Raw genomic sequence first — 16,566 nt, 5'->3', positions numbered from 1 at the left:
CAAGCGCCCCATGCAGGTCAGAAAGGACTGAGGTTTCTCTGAAGAACTCCGTTACTGCTTGCAAGCTGGGGAGACAGGCGCCTGCATCGGGCCCTCGGCATGCAGGGAGACGCCTTGCTGCAGGAGAGGAAGGCGAGGGGCACAACTTTGGGACTCTGCCCGGACCCAGCTGGCAGAGGGGCAGTGGCCCAGGGCTGATGTCGTTTTGACGCTCTTGGAGAAGGCAGGCAGGACGGCTCACCGCCCGCCGGAAATCTTCGTGTGTCTGTTCTGCTTGTCAACTCAGAATCACAAGTTTAAATTACTTGTAAAAACAGAAAAAGCATCACCACCAAAATCGAAATTTTGACCCCGAAAGGTAGAAGTCGCGAAAGTTAACCCCAGTGTCTTCTTGCAGTCGCTGTCAAATCGGTGGCCACACGTGGCTGGGAGGGAGGTGGGGCCACGGGGGCGGGGTGCAGCAGGCATGCTTTGGGGAGGTGTTTTCAATTCCTTCCTCCACAGCCATAATTATAAAGGATGGTCCCCCCGGGGTCACGCAAATGGGGAATGCTGGGGCTGGGCGGAGAAGGGGGCGCTCAGCTCCTCCGCCCCTCCTCCAGCTGGCTCTTCCCTGAAGCCCCATCTCCCGCTTCCGGACCTTTGCCCGGGCTTCCTTCCGAAGCCGGGACTGGCCACGCCCCAGTCCCCACTTCCGGACAGAGAGTGGCAGCTCCCGAAGGCGGGCCCTCCCGCAGGCTGCCGGCTGATTGGCTGCGCGGTCGCGGGCCCCCGCCCCGCCCTGGACCCAGCCTCGGCTTCCCCTCGAGGGCTTCGAACCCACCAGTCAAGGTTCCTCCGGGAGAGGCTCCGCCCCCTCGGGGGTGGTCCCTGAGAGAGGCGGCCCCGTGGGATCTGCGCAAGCGCAGAGGCGCCGCTCGGCGGGGGGCCGCCTCGCGGCCCTCCCTGCGCCGGTCGCCGTTTTGTGACGTCACCGGGAGCGCCGAGAGCGCGAGCTGCACGTGCGTCGCCTCCCGCGGGGCCGGGCCGCGCTCGGAGCCGGCAGATGGAGACCCCCCGAAGGAGGAGCCGGCGCCTGGGGGGGCTGGAGGCCGAGGACCCCGCCACCCTGGCCTCCCCGACCCGGAGGCCCCGCGGGGCCCGGCGCAGCCTCCTGGGGCCCAAGGCCGAAAGCGCCCTGGAGCCGGTTCCGGAAGCGGGGGCGGGGCGGGGGCCGGGCCCGGGGGTCTCCCCGAGGGGGCCGCAGGCCAGGGGCGCCGGGGAGGGAGGGGAGCCCCGGGAAGGGCCCCCCGAGAACGCGGCCCCCCAGAGTCCGCAGGGCCAGGGATCGGGGCCCCGGGGCCAGCCTCAGCCCGTGACCCCCGAGCCGGGAGTGCCGCCCCCCGCCGCCCCCTCCCCGGCCCCCCAGAGGGCCGAGCGCCCCGAGGCCGCAGGGATACCCAGGGGGAAGCCCAAGTCCGGCCGGGTGTGGAAGGACCCCAAGAAGAAGAGGTGAGGACGGGGCCGACGCTGAGCCCCCCCCCGGGCCCCTTGCTGTGAGATGGGCAGACCCGGGCCCCCCTGCGCCCCGAGGGCGGGACTGAGGCCTCCAATGCCCCCTCGCAGGTTCTCCCAGATGGTCCAGGACAAGCCGCTGCGCACGTCCTGGCAGCGCAAGATGAAGGAGAGGCAGGAGAAGAAACTGGCCCAGGACTTTGCCCGGCACCTGGAGGAGGAGAAGCAGAGGCGCAGAGAGGTGGGGCGGCCGGGCAGGGCCAGACTTGATGGGGGGGTCTTTCAGGCAGCATCCGCACAGGGGCGGCCCGGAGGGTGGGCAGCAGCGGCTGCTTCTGGAGCTCTCTGCAGTGGCAGAGTAAGGGCTGCCCCACGGGACCCCCTGGTTGGGCATCTCCCTCCCCCGGGCTGCGGTTTTCTCATTCGTAAATGCCGGCTCCAAGTCTCCGGCTTCTGGGTATTTTACAAGGATTCTCTCATTTGAGCCCCACAGGCCTCATCCTTATTTTATGGGTGACAGTATTGGCCCAAGTAAGGAAGTCAGGGCCACCCAGTGAGCCCTCTCGATGCCAGCTCCAGCCTCCTGTCCCCTCCACCAGACAGACAGCCCAATTAGGAGACTGTGCTCTCCCGGGACAGTGGTCACCAGGGCCTGACCTGGGCAGAGGTTGGGGACGAGATAGGCAGGAGAGATATGGCAGAGGACCTGACAGCTTATTGGATGTGGGAGAGGATGGAGCAGGACCGGCTGAAGCTGAGGCAGTGGGTAGCAGGACCAGGCCTTTGAAGCAAGTGATGCAGAGCTCACCTTCCAAAGGGGGTCAGAGGCCGAAGGCCAGATTGAGAGTCCCAGCCTTGTTCCCCCTAGGAGGTCATCACCTTCTAGGGTAAGCCGGCCTTTCCATGGAGATCTCCAGTGAGAAAGAACGGCTTATTCTGGGGGCAGCTACCTCAGACTGAAATGGGCCTGTCTGCTCCCTCCCACTCTTGTTCTCAGCTCTGCCCTGAACCTAACAAATAAGCCTCCAATTTTTCTACCCTACTGGATTCTGAAAACAACTCTGAAGAAGGGGGTGATCCTTGCTTTGCAGTTAAGGGAACTGAAGCAGACAGTAGCAAGTGGTTTGACCACAATCACACAGCTGGCAGATGAAAAGATCAAAGGGGTTTTTACACCAGGGTCCCACAACTAAAAGGTGTTTGAAGTAAAATAGGACCCAAGTCCAGTCAGTACCCTACCCCCTATACCATGTGGCTTCTCTGCGTCATTGAAACAAGGGGGCCAAGCTCCCTTCTAGCTCTCCTTCAACTGCCCTACAAATGACACAGACTTTTGCTAGGGTGTTTCTAATGCAGCTCAGCCATGGCAGCAGCTGCCCAGGAGTCCCTGGGGGCTTCAGACCAAGGCTTGATATGTTTGATGGCCAAGTTTCAGACCTGCATCTAGGACAAGTGGACCCCCCTCCCCCCAACCATGGTTTTAGCTGATGTGAACTGAGGCTGGGACTTGTCCCCAGTAGGAGCCTGGCTGAGCTGTCTCCCCTCCTGGAGTTCTCTCTCCTTATGCATAAGATAGAGCTGGTCTGGGAGCTCAGGTGTGTTAGAGAGCTGAGCCCTGACCACTCCCTTGCTGCCCATTGTAGTCAAGGTGAAAGTCCTGGATACAGTGGCCGCAGCCCCATCTTCCCCCTCTAGCCTTGGTTCCACAATTCCGAATTGTCTCAGACATTCTAGGATCCCATCTGAGCTGAGCCGCCTGGCCGGTCAGTCCCATGGAGACCACAGGGCATCAGCGCTCTCTGGTAATACGCTACTCACTTGGTCTTGAGCAAGAAGAAGCATCTCAGCCTAGTTCCCCCTTTCTCCCAGATTGCTGGCCCATGCTCCACCCCCATCCCTGCACCTTAGCTTTGACCTTCCCTTGACCTGCCTCTGACTTGGTGCCCCTGCTTCTTCCCTAAAGAGGCCAGGCCTCCCAGCCACCTCTGATCACCAGGTGCCCCCCCACCCCAGGCATGAGGTGTCATCTTGGTGTCAGAAATGGTCATGTAATAGTAATGATATTTGGAGAGGACTGTTAGATTTGCAAAGCGCTCTATAAATCTCAGATCATTTGATCCTCATGGCAACCTTGGGAAGTAGGCACTATTCTTATTTTATAGATGAGGAAACTGAGGCAGCCAGAGAGTAAATGACTTGCCCCAGGGTCCCAACTGGGAAGTGTCCAAAACTGGATTTGAACTCAGGTCCAGCTTCTCTTCACATCTCAATACCTAGATATGATCTGCCCCCATGTCTTAGCTGTCCATAGGCTGTGGCCAAGTCAGGTGTGTCCACCTCTACTCTCCAGGGCTTCACAGCAGCCAGTGCCAAGCATCAGTATGACCTTGAGCAAGTCACTTCTCTTAACAAAGAAAGGAAAATGTGGGATTAAATGATCTGAGTTCCCTTCAAGCTCTTTGTAGAATCCGTGGCAGTAGGTTGTTAGTGCTGCAAGGGGCTGCTAAGGGGGGGCTCCTCTTCCAGAAGAGCAGAAAGGGCCCAGAGATGGACATTGCCACTGGGCCCACCCAGGGTTCCCCTCCCCTGACTAGGCTCTCCAACATCTGTCCCTGTTCCCTCCAGGAGAAGAAAAAGCGGCGAGCGGAGAACCTGAAGAGGCGCCTGGAGAATGAGCGGAAGGCTGAGATCGTCCAAGTGGTGAGTGTCCTGCAGCCTCAGGCCCTGCCCAGGTCTCTGAGCCAAGGGTAGCTTGATGTCAGGTGTCCAGGTTGTCCTACCTCAGTCTTGGGCACCAGGGGACATTGACCCCCAAGTGGTGGGAACCCATGCATGAGTCTCTGGAGTCGGGAGAGGCAGGAGAAGGGTTCTCAAGGGCTTTTTCCCCCTCTTTTCCTCCCCACTAGATCCGGAACCCCACCAAGCTCAAGCGGGCCAAGAAAAAGCAGCTTCGGCGCATCGAGAAGCGAGATACCTTGGCGCTTCTGCAGAAGCAGCCCCCACAGCGTCCAGTGGTTAAGGAGTGAGGAGGAGCAGGGGGCCAAGCTGTCCCTTGGCTTCTCACTCCACCATCCACCTGGATGGATGTCATTCCCAAGGACAGTGCTAGATGGAGTTGAGGCTTGAACCCTGGGTACTGTGGGGGGGCTCAGGGATGGGTCTCACTTCTTGGAACCCTGGGATCTGGACAGAAGGGTCAGTAGGGAGGCTGGTAGCTGGATGGGGTAAGGAGAGCAGTAACCTTTCACAACATGGACACAAGGTCAAGGGATACACCTCATTTTATTATGTCACAGGTCTTGGGGGAAACAGAAATGGCTGCTGGGAAAGCTCATGTCCGGGAAGAGGGACCCAGAGGGCATCTGGCTGCCAGCCAGGAGTGTCTGTGCCTTATACTCCATGCTCCCCAGTGTTGGGAAACCAAACCTGGAGATCAGGAGCTGCAGGAGACCTCACTGCATTTTTGACACCTTTGCCCTCAAGATTTGAGAGTCTATGGGGCCAGCTCAGGGAGATACAACAAATCAGGGTCCCTGTTCCTTCCCCCCCCCCCCCCATTTGAGATAAGATTGGGGGCAATATGGAAAGGCCCTTTTAGTGGTCTATTGGGAAGATTAGGGAGCAGGAACAGGGGCTGCTGGGAGCACAGGAGCTGTACCGGGTGGCCCCGTTCCTGAGGATGTCCCCACTCCTGGAGAAACCCATCCAATAAACTCACTCCCTCTCAAGTGTTAACGGTTTGGGGGCAGAAGACTTCATATCGTACCCTCTGCATGAGCCTCGTCCCTTTTAGCATGCTGACTCGTTTCTTGGGCTTCAGTTTTCCATCTCTAAAAAGGGGTTTATCTGAGTTGTCTCTAAACTGTAGTTGTGGATTCAGCTGCCCTCCCAGGCCTCCTTCAGAGCTAGATGTTGTGACCAATCACAGAGGAGTTTATTTGCTACAAGAGTTGGGCATCACAGAGTGCCCAACCCTAGAGGATGGTAGAGGAGGAGGTGGCTTGCTTCATTTCAAGGGAGCACCCTCTTTCAGCTCCTCCAGGCCTGGGGCCTTTTCCGACTGACTGACCATCCTGGCCCCCAGCCAAGTGAGCCAGCGGCTTCGGAAGCCTGTGGAGCTGGCAGTGGAGGAGGATCTGGACAAGGAGGCCTGGGAGCTCCGGCGCCGGCGGCTGCTACCATAACCAAACTCTGCATCCTCTACCAGCACACTCTCAAGGACACAGCGCAGGGAGTGACGCAGTTTCTGCAGCACATCAGGGCAGGTCAGCACATAGATAAAGGGGTTAATCACGCTATTGATGAAAGCCAGGCTGGTCACAAAGGGCAGGGCCATCAGCACTAGTTGGCGCAGACTGGGGTCATAGTGGGCCTGGACCTCCAGCAGAGAGAAGATATGGTAGGGCAGCCAACAGAAGACAAATGCAGTGATGACTGCCATCACCAGGCGCACGAACCTGCTGGGGTGGCGGCGGCACCGGTGGTGTACCTGCATGCTCACAGCCAGGTAGCAGGCACCGATGATGCCCAGGGGTAGGACAAAAGCCAGCAAGAACTTGCTGACTGCCAGGGCCATTTGGCGCTGACCACAGATACTGAACCTGTCTGTTCCAGAGCTGTGGAGCAGAAGGTTGTAGTAACACATGATCCGATTATCCTGCCGTTTGATGGTGTCACGAAAGAGGAAGTAGGGGATGGTGTTGACTAGGGCCAGACCCCAAACAATCAGGCAGACCTTCTGGGCAGCAGCCACTGTGCGGTGGTTCTGGGCCCAGATGGGCTTTACTACCTGCAGGCAGCGGTCCAGGCTGATGATACTGAGCAGGAAGCCACTGGCAAACATGTTCAGGAAGAAGACAGATGAGTGCAGCTTGCAAAAGGTGTTGCCCAGCTTCCAAGAGTGGCCCACAGCTAGGAAGTAGGTGAAGAAGGGTAAGCTGGCAGTGGCCAGCAGATCCGACAGGGCCAGGTGCAGCACCCAGGTGGTGACCACTGTCTGGCGCATGCGGCAGCTGACCACAAAGAGGATGACGGCATTCTCCACTATACCCAGCAGAGAAACCAGCCCGTGCAGGGTCACAGAGATGTAGTCGATGTAACGAAAGCTGGAATTTTTGTGGTCCGAGTAGTTGGCCATATATTCCAAGATGGGGCACAGGTTGGGGTTGTATGTCATCTTGGGGTCCTGCGTGGGAAAGGCAGAGCTGAGCAGTGTCCGTAAGTCCCCTCCTCTGCCCCAGAACCTGGATAGGCCAGGCTTCTCCCCATGCTCAACTAATTCCACTTTACTACTTGCAGTCTTGGTTTTCTTTTAGTATTATTATTAATTTATTAATTTCATGACAAACTTAAATAAAACAAGAATTACCCAAGACCTGTAAGTGTGGAATAGTGTTAGAACTGAAAGGAACCTCCCCTTCGTTGCTTCTAACTTCTGAGGGAACCAAGATTGCCCCACCTGCCATCTTGGGCAGCATCCCAAGTATCATCCAACAAGGCCATGCCTGCCTTTCCTCTGTAGCTCAGTCATCCTCTAAATCTCTGCTGTCCTCAACCATCCCATCCTGTTCTGCTTTGCCCCCACAAAGCTTGGGTCTCCCCATGTTCTCTCCCAACCTATTCGGAAAAGTCAATACAAAATCTATGCAAGGCATTTGGATTGTTTCTAATGGTGAGAACATCTGTACCTGAAGGGGCAGCGAAGCTTCCCTAAGCAGGAGGTGGTCCTGGGGCTGTTGGAGGAGGAGGAGGAAGAGGAATAGCATTCTAGGCATGGGACCAGGTCTGAGCAAAATCACAGAGGTAGACCTGCAATGCTGTTTCCAGAGATGAGCTAAGCTTGATCTCCAATGATGACTTTATCATTCATCCCATAACCTCCCATCCTCTGAGATAAAAGCTCTTAACTGGTTTTTGTGTTGTGGTCCCCTTTGGGCAGTTTGATAAGATGGAATCAAGTCCCCTTCTCAGTAATGTTAATGCACAAAATGCAAAGAGTCCCAGCAGAAGCCAATTGTAGTGAAATACAGCCATAAAAACATTTTTAAAAAGCAGTTGACAAGGGGCGGCTAGGTGGTTGACAAGGGGCGGCTAGGTGGCGTAGTGGATAAAGCACCGGCCCTGGAGTCAGGGGACCTGAGTTCAAATTCGGCCTCAGACACTTAATAATTACCTAGCTGTGTGGCCTTGGGCAAGCCACTTAACTCCATTTGCCTTGCAAAAACCTTAAAAAAAAAAAGCAGTTGACAAACTCCGGAATCTACCCACAGGTAAACCTAAGGCTTACCTAATGAGCTGCCCTTCCCTTCCATTTCTTTCCTCTTGTTCATCAACCCCAGTGTCAAAGCAAAGCTTTCCCTTAGCCGCTGTACCTTCCCATGTCCCTCTGCTAGATTCAGAAAACCAGCTCTAGGTCCTAGTTCCCTAGCTGGTGTGTGTTTGGGGAATGGGGGGGGTGGGGTTCAGCTTCTGACTCAGAAGAGGGCCATTCCTGAGCCTTGCATGTCTGCAGAGCAGCTGTGGGGATGGATGGATGGATGGATGGGAAGGGAAGGGAAGGGAAGGGCAGGAAGCTCAAGGCTTTGGATCTTGCCCAGCCCTCCCAAGTACACTTCCCTCTGCTCAGATGCTGCTCTCCAATAATACTATACTCCACTGCAGACCCAGTAGTGACAGACTGGCAGTGCCAGTCACCCCACCTGATATGCCAAGGGGAAGCATGATAGGAGTAACAAAAGGAAAAGGGCTGCCCAGATGTGGAGCCTGCTACCCCATCTTGGGAGGAAATGGGTCAAGTTTGGGCAGTCTTGGATGTAGTTAGCAGCGACAAGGGCAGCAGAAACAATTCTATAATTACAGAAGACAGGGCCAAGGGCTAGACTGCCCAAGAGCCTTTGACCAAACCATTAGCTGGTCAAACTGAAGAAACTCTGTGCCTCCTTTGATATGGAGCTTCCCAGCCCCATGCTGAGTGCTAGGAGGTCCCTAAGGAAGACAGTCCTGGCAATTGAAGGACTTCCCACTGGGAGAAAACCGACAGAAAACAACGAGTAAGGTAATTCAGTGTGGTGACTGAATGAGTCAATGCTGAGAAGGGAGAAACGGAAGCTGTGGCTGTGTCAAAATTACTGTTTTATGGCAGAGAAACATTGAATAGTAAGAGATTAAGGCACTGAAGTCCCATAGCTAATAAAGCATCCCAGGCAGGATTGAATCAGTTCTTCCAGATTTCCAGGTCCACCACTTCAGTGTACCATATAACTGCTTCTAGCTTGGGAGAGGGGCGAGTTTGGGGGGGAAGAGACATTGGAGAAGGAATTCAGGAAGGCAAAAAAAGACATTGGAAGACCTTGAGCTGGAAGGGCCCTTAGGAAACATCTAGTCCAACCCTCTCATTTTACTGATGAGGAAACTGAGGCAGGAGAAGGTATTTCAGTTGCCCAGAGTAACAAAACGGGGTGGGGTGGGAGTGTGAATCGAATGATCACTGGATAGGAATGGTATCCCATTCTCCACCCAAAATGGTCTCCCAAAAGTGCAGAACTAAGATTCAGTTCATCTTGGGTTCTCAGGTTTAAAAAGCTCTCTGCATGCCTGAACTTGTCTGGTCTGACCTTGTAGAGTTGGGGCTACTTGGCCCCATTTCACAGATGGGGAAAGAGAAGCTCAGGAAGGTGAAAGGACTTCCCAGTAGTTTATCTATTTTGTCTTTCGACATCCGCTCTAAATGACATCTGATCCACTGCACCCATTTTGAGGCTGAGAGTTTACTAGCTGTTTGACCCTGGTCCAGTCATCTCACCTCAGGGCTTAGAGTCACCCCTCTGTAAAAGAAGGAGGTTGGGCCAGCTGACCCTAAATCTTTGAACCTTCCCAGATCTGTTCCCAGCCTTGGCTAAGTCCCCACTACCTTGAGGGCTAGGAAAAGAGGGTGACCCCAAAAGACCCTTGGAAAAGGACGAGACCCTATGCTTCAAGGACCCTGATGGCAGCTCCCAACAGCCCTGCTCTGTACAACTGGGTGTGGAATCCCAGAAGCTGCCTAATCTGGTTTTCCTGGAAATAATCAGAAGGCTCTCCCTTTAGTAGAGAAACTGAGGGAGATAGATTTGGGAAAACAACCAGGCCAATATCCCCCATCTCTTCAGTCAAACCAGCTGAAGAGTCTAGCTCCCAGCCTACAGTGCTCCCCAGATAGTCTGGTCTCCAACCATAGACATCACCTCCAAATGGGTAGAGCCAGAGGTGCCCTAGGCAAGGAGAGACCAGCTCCAAAGTAGGGGCCATGGACATGGGTAATAAGGAAGGACCTGTCAACAATAGAGTAGAGTAATTGGAGGCAACTGTTCAAGGCTGGAATTGCTCCAGTGCTGTCACTCCTAGGGACACTGAACATGAGACCTAGAACTCTAAGCCCTGTGGTATAAACTTCAAACTGAGGGACCCTCTGAGGTTACTTTGAACCTCTTTGAGCCTCCCCTGTAAAATGGAGATCAGAATACTTATCATGAAGAACAAGTGGAAATTGTGAATGTGCACTTGTGACGTTGCCTGGTGGGGTTTTTACATTTTTACTTATTTTACTGTTTACTCATAAAACAAAACAAGTCTTTCCATAAAAATAGAATTTTTAAAAAAAAGGTGATTGCAGATGAAACTCAAAATCTAGTGTGTAAAGCTTTTAAATATTTAATAAAGTTATGCAACTTTCCCTTTTTTTTTTCCTTTCCTCCTCAGGAATAAAATAAATTTAAAATAATTTTAAAATGTCTTGACAATTTATAGATACTAGAAATCCAAGAGAAGAGCTAAAAATTGATTTGATCCTTACAACACTAACTAAAACCACTCAGATTATTTTAACTGTTTAGCCTTTGACTGTGTGACCCTAGGCAAGTCATTTAACCTGTCTGCCTCCAGTTTCCTCATCTGTAAAATGGAGATTACAATAGCCCCTCCCTCTCCTCATTATCCTGAGGAACAAAAGATAGATTTGTCCATGATTTTTCCGACTTTAAAGTGCTCTGGGAAGGCTGGCAATTATTTTCACTGTATGAAACCACGGGGTAAAGGGGTCACACTGACTGTGGGCCAGTTCATTGGATTATAATTACGAACTCTTCCCAGGAATTTTGTCAATGTGGTCCAATCTAACAACCTGGAAGAAAAGGAAAGACTGAACATTGCCTTTAGGGAAGCTTAAGTGGTTCCTAGGATCACCAGAGGCTTTCTAAACCGATCCCTCACTTTACAGGAGAGGAAACTGAGGCTCAGCTAGGGAGTGGGGAAAGGATCTTCGATTGAGGGCTGGAAGAGAGCTGGGCGGTCATCTAGTCCAACCACTTCATTTCAGAGGAGGAAAGTAAAAAAAAGATAAAGAGAATGTGCCCACTATCCTCCCTCCCGCAGTGCTCTTTGCCGGTGTCCGTCCGTCCACCTTGGAGAGTTCCGTAGGGCGAGGATTAGGAACCGAGCTGTCCAGAACCTGCGGTCGGGCTCCCTTTGCCTCCCCGCGACCAGCAATGCAGCGGTCCCTACTAGGGCATGTTCCGATCTCCGGTGAGGAAGGGGCAGGGCAGCCAACTGGCCCTGGTGCCTGGCATCCCCCCAGCCTGCTGAGCTTCTTGCCCCGCTTACCTGGGTGCCGGGCAGAAGTGGAAGGTGCAGATGGAGGGGGTCCCCAGTTCCCAGACTGCCAGCTTGCATCCGGAGACTGCACAGCGGTTGAATTCTGCAGAGACTGGACAAGAGCAGATGTGAGATTGGTGGCGATGAAGAGAAGTGAGCCTGGGGGGAGGAGGAAATGACTGAAACCTCTGGCGGGAGTGAATTTTTGGAGGTTTCTCTCTGGGAGCCTTATCTCAGTGTAGATGGGAGATAACTCAGCCAGCCGGCCCCCAAGCAGCCCTCAACCCCTCCTTCTGTAGGTTGTTTATTAGGAAACAGCCAGCCAGAGAGAAGTTTGGAGTGTGTCTGTGTGGAAGGCCCAAATAATACAAGAGAGGGTGCAAAGACCGGTGGGCAGAACAGGGGAAAGAACAGTGCCGCTATCAGAACAATGATCGTGCAATTCCAAGATCCAAACTCAGCCCCCCCCAAGATGGGAAGTTGCCCCCCTCTCCTTTCTTCACAGAGCTGAGGGACTAGGGAATAAAAAATCACCTCCATTCAGTCAGTGTGAGTTTTCTTAAGCTGTTCTTTGTACAAAGGAAACTGAAGTTGAAAAGGAGGGGGAAGTAGAGAAATGAAGGTGATAGAAAAGCAAAAGGTGAGTTATCAATTGAAGTAAGAGTTGATGGGAGAATGGGGGATGAGGAAGAAGAAAAATACGTATGAGAGAGTTTGTAATAATAGTATCGAATAATAAACAGTTGCCCAAACTCATAAGCTAGAGTGTGAAAGGCAAGGGGTAGGAAGGCAAGAAAAGAGTCTAAGTGGTAGGGAAGAGAGCTTGTATCAGAGAAAGAGAAATGAGAGAGATAGGCAGACATAGACACAGAGACGGAGAGGTAAAGACAGAGACCAAGGTGGAGAGAGGAATATGGGAAGGGAAAGAGACTGAGGAAGAGATCTGACCCCTCAGAACAAGGGAAATGATCTGTCATGGCCCTTCTCTGCTACAGGATGAGAGGCAGATACTGGCTATGTGGGGAAATCACCCAGGTCTGGGTCTCTCCTCTTGTGAGACAAGAGTGACAAAGAGAATCAGGGTCCCACAGCTAGGAAACTACTCCATGGCCAATGTTCTATCTACTGTGCCACCAATTCATTTGCATTGTCCAAAGGACAAAAAACAATATCCTTATCCATCTACCTGGGAGGTGAGGGAAAGTCTTATGACTGAGGGTTGTGAGCCTGGGTGACTAAAAACATGGCCATGACCTCTGACAAATAGAGAAATTTAGAGGGGGTGGACAAAGATGGGGAAGATGATGAGTTCCGCTGTGGAACCGTGTTTAACAGGTCATTGAGGTTGTGTTGCTAAATATTTAAGAGAGATTTGGACTGGTTTATATATAAAGCCAGAAGTCATTGGCATAGGTCTGAGAATTGGAGCATTAATGTGATTGCCAAAAGGAAAGGGGCAGAGAGAGAAAAGCAGAGGGCCTTAGAGGACACTGCAGATAGGAAGAGGGGTGAAGAAAGAGGAGTCAGACAAAAGATGGTCAAGAAGAGGAAGACAGGGGCGGCTAGGTGGCCCAGTGGATAGAGCACCGGCCCTGGAGTCAGGAGGACCCGAGTTCAAATCCGCACTCAGACACTTAATAATGACCTAGCTGTGTAGCCTTGGGCAAGTCACTTAACACCATTCATTGCCTTGCAAAAAAAAAGAGGAAGACATTAAGATTAAGGAGACTTCACATTAAGTATTAAATCCTCCATAAGTTATTCAAATCCCTTTTTAAATTAAGTTTTATTTATTTAAGACAATTTGATTAAGTGACTTGCCCAAGGTCACAGAGTTAGGCAATTATTAAATGTCTGAGGTCACATTTGAACTCTGGTCTCCCTGACCCAGAGTTAGTGCTCTATTCACTGTCCAACCTCGCTTCCCCTCAAAGCCCTTTTTTGACTTGACCACCTCCTACCTGTCCAGTCTTCTTACAGCTCACCCCCACTTCCTCTCACCTCTGGGCTCCCGTTCTCTCCACTATGACTTCCTGGCTGTTTTTCACTCAGAACTCCAGATTTCACATATTCTCACTAACTTTGATGACTGAAATTCTTTTTCTCCTCATCTGACTTCCTTTCTTCTATTTGGTTTTTTTTGGGGGGGGCAATTGGAATTAAGTCGCTTGTGTAAGGTCACAAAACTAATAAGTGTCTGAGGTTGGATTTGAACTGAGGTCCTCTTGACTCCAGGGCTGGTGCTCTGCCCACTGCACCACCTACTTGCAACCCCCCCCCCCCCGGCTTCCTTTCAAATCCCAACTAAAATCCTACAGAAAGTCTTTCCTGCCCCCCACCTTAATACCAGTGCTTTCCTTCTATGGATGATCCCTAATTTGTTCTGTGTTGTTTGCCCCTACAATGGGCAACATGCCTAGGTGCTGTTTCCCCAACTAGACTGTAAGCGCTTTGAGATCCAGGGCTGCCTCTTGTCTCTCTTTGTATCTCCAGTACAGTGCTTGGCAAACAAACACTTGATTAATGCTCTTTAACTTGTCTTCAGCTGAAATCCAACAGGATGAGAACTGAACCAACGCCTCCAGAGGGGGCAGTTATGAGATCCATATGACCCCAGAAAAAGCAGCTTGAGTTGTGAGATATGAGACCACATTAAAAGGTGATGAGAAACGAGTGGGAGTAGAGGAAATGGGGGCCTGCAGGCAAGACCAGAGATTTCTAGGCATCTGTCTATACATGAGAGGGCAGAGACCCTGAAGAAATGGTATGATCAAGGGAGAGTTTCTGTTAAGAAGGGGAGATTGATTAATGCAATAACCAATTGTGAGTCCAGAAAACTAATGAGAAAGTATGCCTGCCATCTCAAATAGATAGATAGATATAGATAGATAGATAGATAGATAGATAGCTATAGATAGATAGATAGATAGATAGATAGCTATAGATAGATAGATGATAGATAGATATTTGTTTTCTTTGATTTTTATTAAAAATAAAAAGCTTTTATCTGGGAAGGGAGGGATAGAGTAGGAGAGTAAGGATAATGAGATGGCAGAGACAGACAACAAACAGACACAGTCAGAGACAGAGAGCCTGAAAAGAGACAGAGAGAACATCAATGAACCATTTACAAGATACACAGAGAAGCCCTAAGTGAGGTTCAGAGAAAGAAGAATGTTGGTATTACCATGACAGATTTAATGACTATTAAAAGGAGCAAATTAGATGAGCTATAGATTCAATTTTCGTGCCCAACCCCCATTTTCTGACCTTTGGGTAGGAAATATTTGGGTAGGAAATGTACTGAGGATTTGCTAAGTCATTGTAATCCCCCCCTACCCAAGAACTAGAGAGAGAAGTGAGAATGTTTATATATTCAGCAGGGAAGAAGTCAATCTGTTCAGTCATTCAGACTCTCCAGACATCTGGAGTTTCCTTGGAGTGGTTCCCCATTTCTTCTCCAGATCATTTTACAGATAAGGAAAGCAAATCAGGGTCCCACAGCTAGGAAATTCTGAGGCCAGTTTAGGACTAAGGAAGGTGTGTCTTACTGATTCCAGACCCCGTGCTCTTTCCATTGTACTACCCAGCTACCCAAGGCACATGGATAAGGAAGGGGGGGGTGGCTAGGTGGCACAGTGGATAGATCACTGACCCTGGAGTCAGAAGGACCTGAGTTCAAATTCGCCTCAGACACTTAATAATTGCCTGCTTGGGCAAGTCACTTTAACCCCATTGCCTAAAATAAATTAAAAATAAATATAAATAAATTTTAAAAAATTAGGAATGATAGGAAGAAAAGACTCAAACAGCTTATGCAATAGAGTCAATTAGGGAAGAATCAAAAGACTTCTGGGTAAAAGAAAGGGTCCCATTTACATCAGATCACATAAATCCAAAACAACTCAATCCACAGGGTTGTGTAACTTCCTCCAGCACCAATTCTACATTGTGTGAGTTAAGAAAGAAGGTAGATGGATGGTGGGTCCAAACTAGGGTGAAGAGGAAAAAGGACAAGGAATTCCAGAAATGAAGATAGAATCGACTTAACCTGACTATGGATAGGAGATTGGGAAGGGAGGAGCAGGAGGTCGGGCTGGGATAATTTGTCAGGATTGCAGAAGCAGCAGAAAACTAGAAGTCAAGTGAGGATAACAAGTAGGGTTAGCACAATTGTCCATGTGTAGGTCGTGCTCCACCATAGCGAGAGGGGGAGGGAGGAAGATCGGGAAGAAAATGTGAAACTCATAAACTTGTAGATAAATGAATGGTGAAAACTATCTTTGTACGTAATTGGAAACAATGAAAATGTAAAAAAATAGGTTTGGGTCGCAGGAATTCTTAACCTGTTTTTATTTTAATAAATATTAATTTGTCATCTAATTTGCTCCTTTTAATAGTCATTAAATCTGTCATGGTAATACCAACATTCTTCTTTCTCTGAACCTCACTTAGGGCTTCTCTGTGTATCTTGTAAATGATTCATTGATGTTCTCTCTGTCTCTTTTCAGTCTCTCTGTCTCTGACTGTTTGTCTGTGTCTGTTTGTTGTCTGTCTCTCCCATCTCATTATCCCTACTCTCCTCTATCCCTCCCTTCTGTGTATCTTGTAATATTAACTTGTTTTTATTTTAATAAATATTTATTAAGTTCCTACAAGTAGACACAGTACTAAGACTTGGGGGGGGGAATACAAAAAAAAAGACAAAAGACAGCCCCAGCCCTCAAGAGTTTACAATCTAAAAAAGGAGATAATATGCAAATACAAAGCAAGTTGGTTCCTGGGATAATGAACAGAGAAAAGGCATTGGAATTAAGAGGTATTAGGGAAGGCTCTCTGTAGAAAATGGAATTTTAATTGGGGGTAGTCATTGGGACAGAGGAGGAAGAGCCTAGAGACATCCAGATAAAATGCTTGGTTTCTTTTGCCATTCTATAGTCCAAAGGGTCCAAATGAACCCCAGAGTCAAATCTCAAATGTTAGAGGGAGAGAGAGAGAGAGCTGAGGTGGGTAGAGAGGAGAGAGTGGTGGGGAGTCAATGGTGAAGATGACCAAACAGGTTCTGAAGACACAAAACCATTGAATGTCCTGACTTTCTAGAAGGTGCCTGAGAATATGAAACAGCAGAACTTGGAAGGAACTCTGAACATGAAAGTATAGATAGACAGAAAGATGATAGAAGATAGATAGATAGATACATAGATATAGTTTCTTCAACTATAAAATGAGCAGAAGAGGTAAATGGCAAAGTTCTCCAGTATCTTTGCAAGAAAACCTCAAATAGGGTTACAAAGAATTGGACATGGGGCAGCCATGTGGTGCAGTGGATAGTGCACTGGGCCTGGAGTCAGGAGAACCTGGGTTCAAATCTGACCTCAGACACTTAACAATTACCCGACTGTGTGATCTTGGGCAAGTCACTTGATCTCATTGCCTTGCAAAAAA

At 50.4% G+C, this 16,566-nt stretch overlaps 2 protein-coding genes across 5 annotated transcripts in view; one reads left to right on the top strand and one right to left on the bottom strand.

The window, feature by feature from the left end:
- Positions 1-943: 943 nt before the first annotated feature.
- CCDC86 (coiled-coil domain containing 86) lies at positions 944-7,404 on the top strand. Of its 2 annotated transcripts, XR_012477322.1 has the most exons (5): positions 944-1,491; positions 1,606-1,735; positions 4,120-4,194; positions 4,401-5,759; positions 6,290-7,404. XR_012477322.1 is itself a non-coding variant. In XM_074231379.1 (4 exons), the coding sequence occupies exons 1-4, from the start codon at positions 1,046-1,048 to the stop codon at positions 4,518-4,520; spliced, it is 771 nt and encodes a 256-aa protein (XP_074087480.1). In that variant the 5' UTR covers positions 944-1,045; the 3' UTR covers positions 4,521-7,404. The 2 variants fall into 2 exon arrangements, 1 of the variants encoding a protein (XP_074087480.1); XM_074231379.1 differs by having other exon boundaries at positions 4,401-7,404.
- Positions 3,569-16,566, bottom strand: part of PTGDR2 (prostaglandin D2 receptor 2) — a 26,139-nt gene continuing 13,141 nt past the window's right edge. For all 3 annotated transcript variants that reach the window (XM_074231377.1, XM_074231376.1, XM_074231378.1), the window contains 2 exons: positions 11,131-11,233; positions 3,569-6,679 (listed from right to left, as the gene is read on the bottom strand). In XM_074231377.1, the coding sequence (XP_074087478.1) occupies positions 5,501-6,679; positions 11,131-11,199 (1,248 nt within the window). In that variant the 5' untranslated portion in view covers positions 11,200-11,233 and the 3' untranslated portion in view covers positions 3,569-5,500. The remainder of the gene's footprint in view (positions 6,680-11,130; positions 11,234-16,566) is intronic.

Source organism: Macrotis lagotis, chromosome 3 (genome assembly GCF_037893015.1).
Source record: "Macrotis lagotis isolate mMagLag1 chromosome 3, bilby.v1.9.chrom.fasta, whole genome shotgun sequence".
NCBI lineage: Eukaryota > Metazoa > Chordata > Mammalia > Peramelemorphia > Peramelidae > Macrotis > Macrotis lagotis.
Note: the sequence above shows the minus strand (reverse complement) of the source record. Positions and strands in the feature narration are given on the sequence as shown.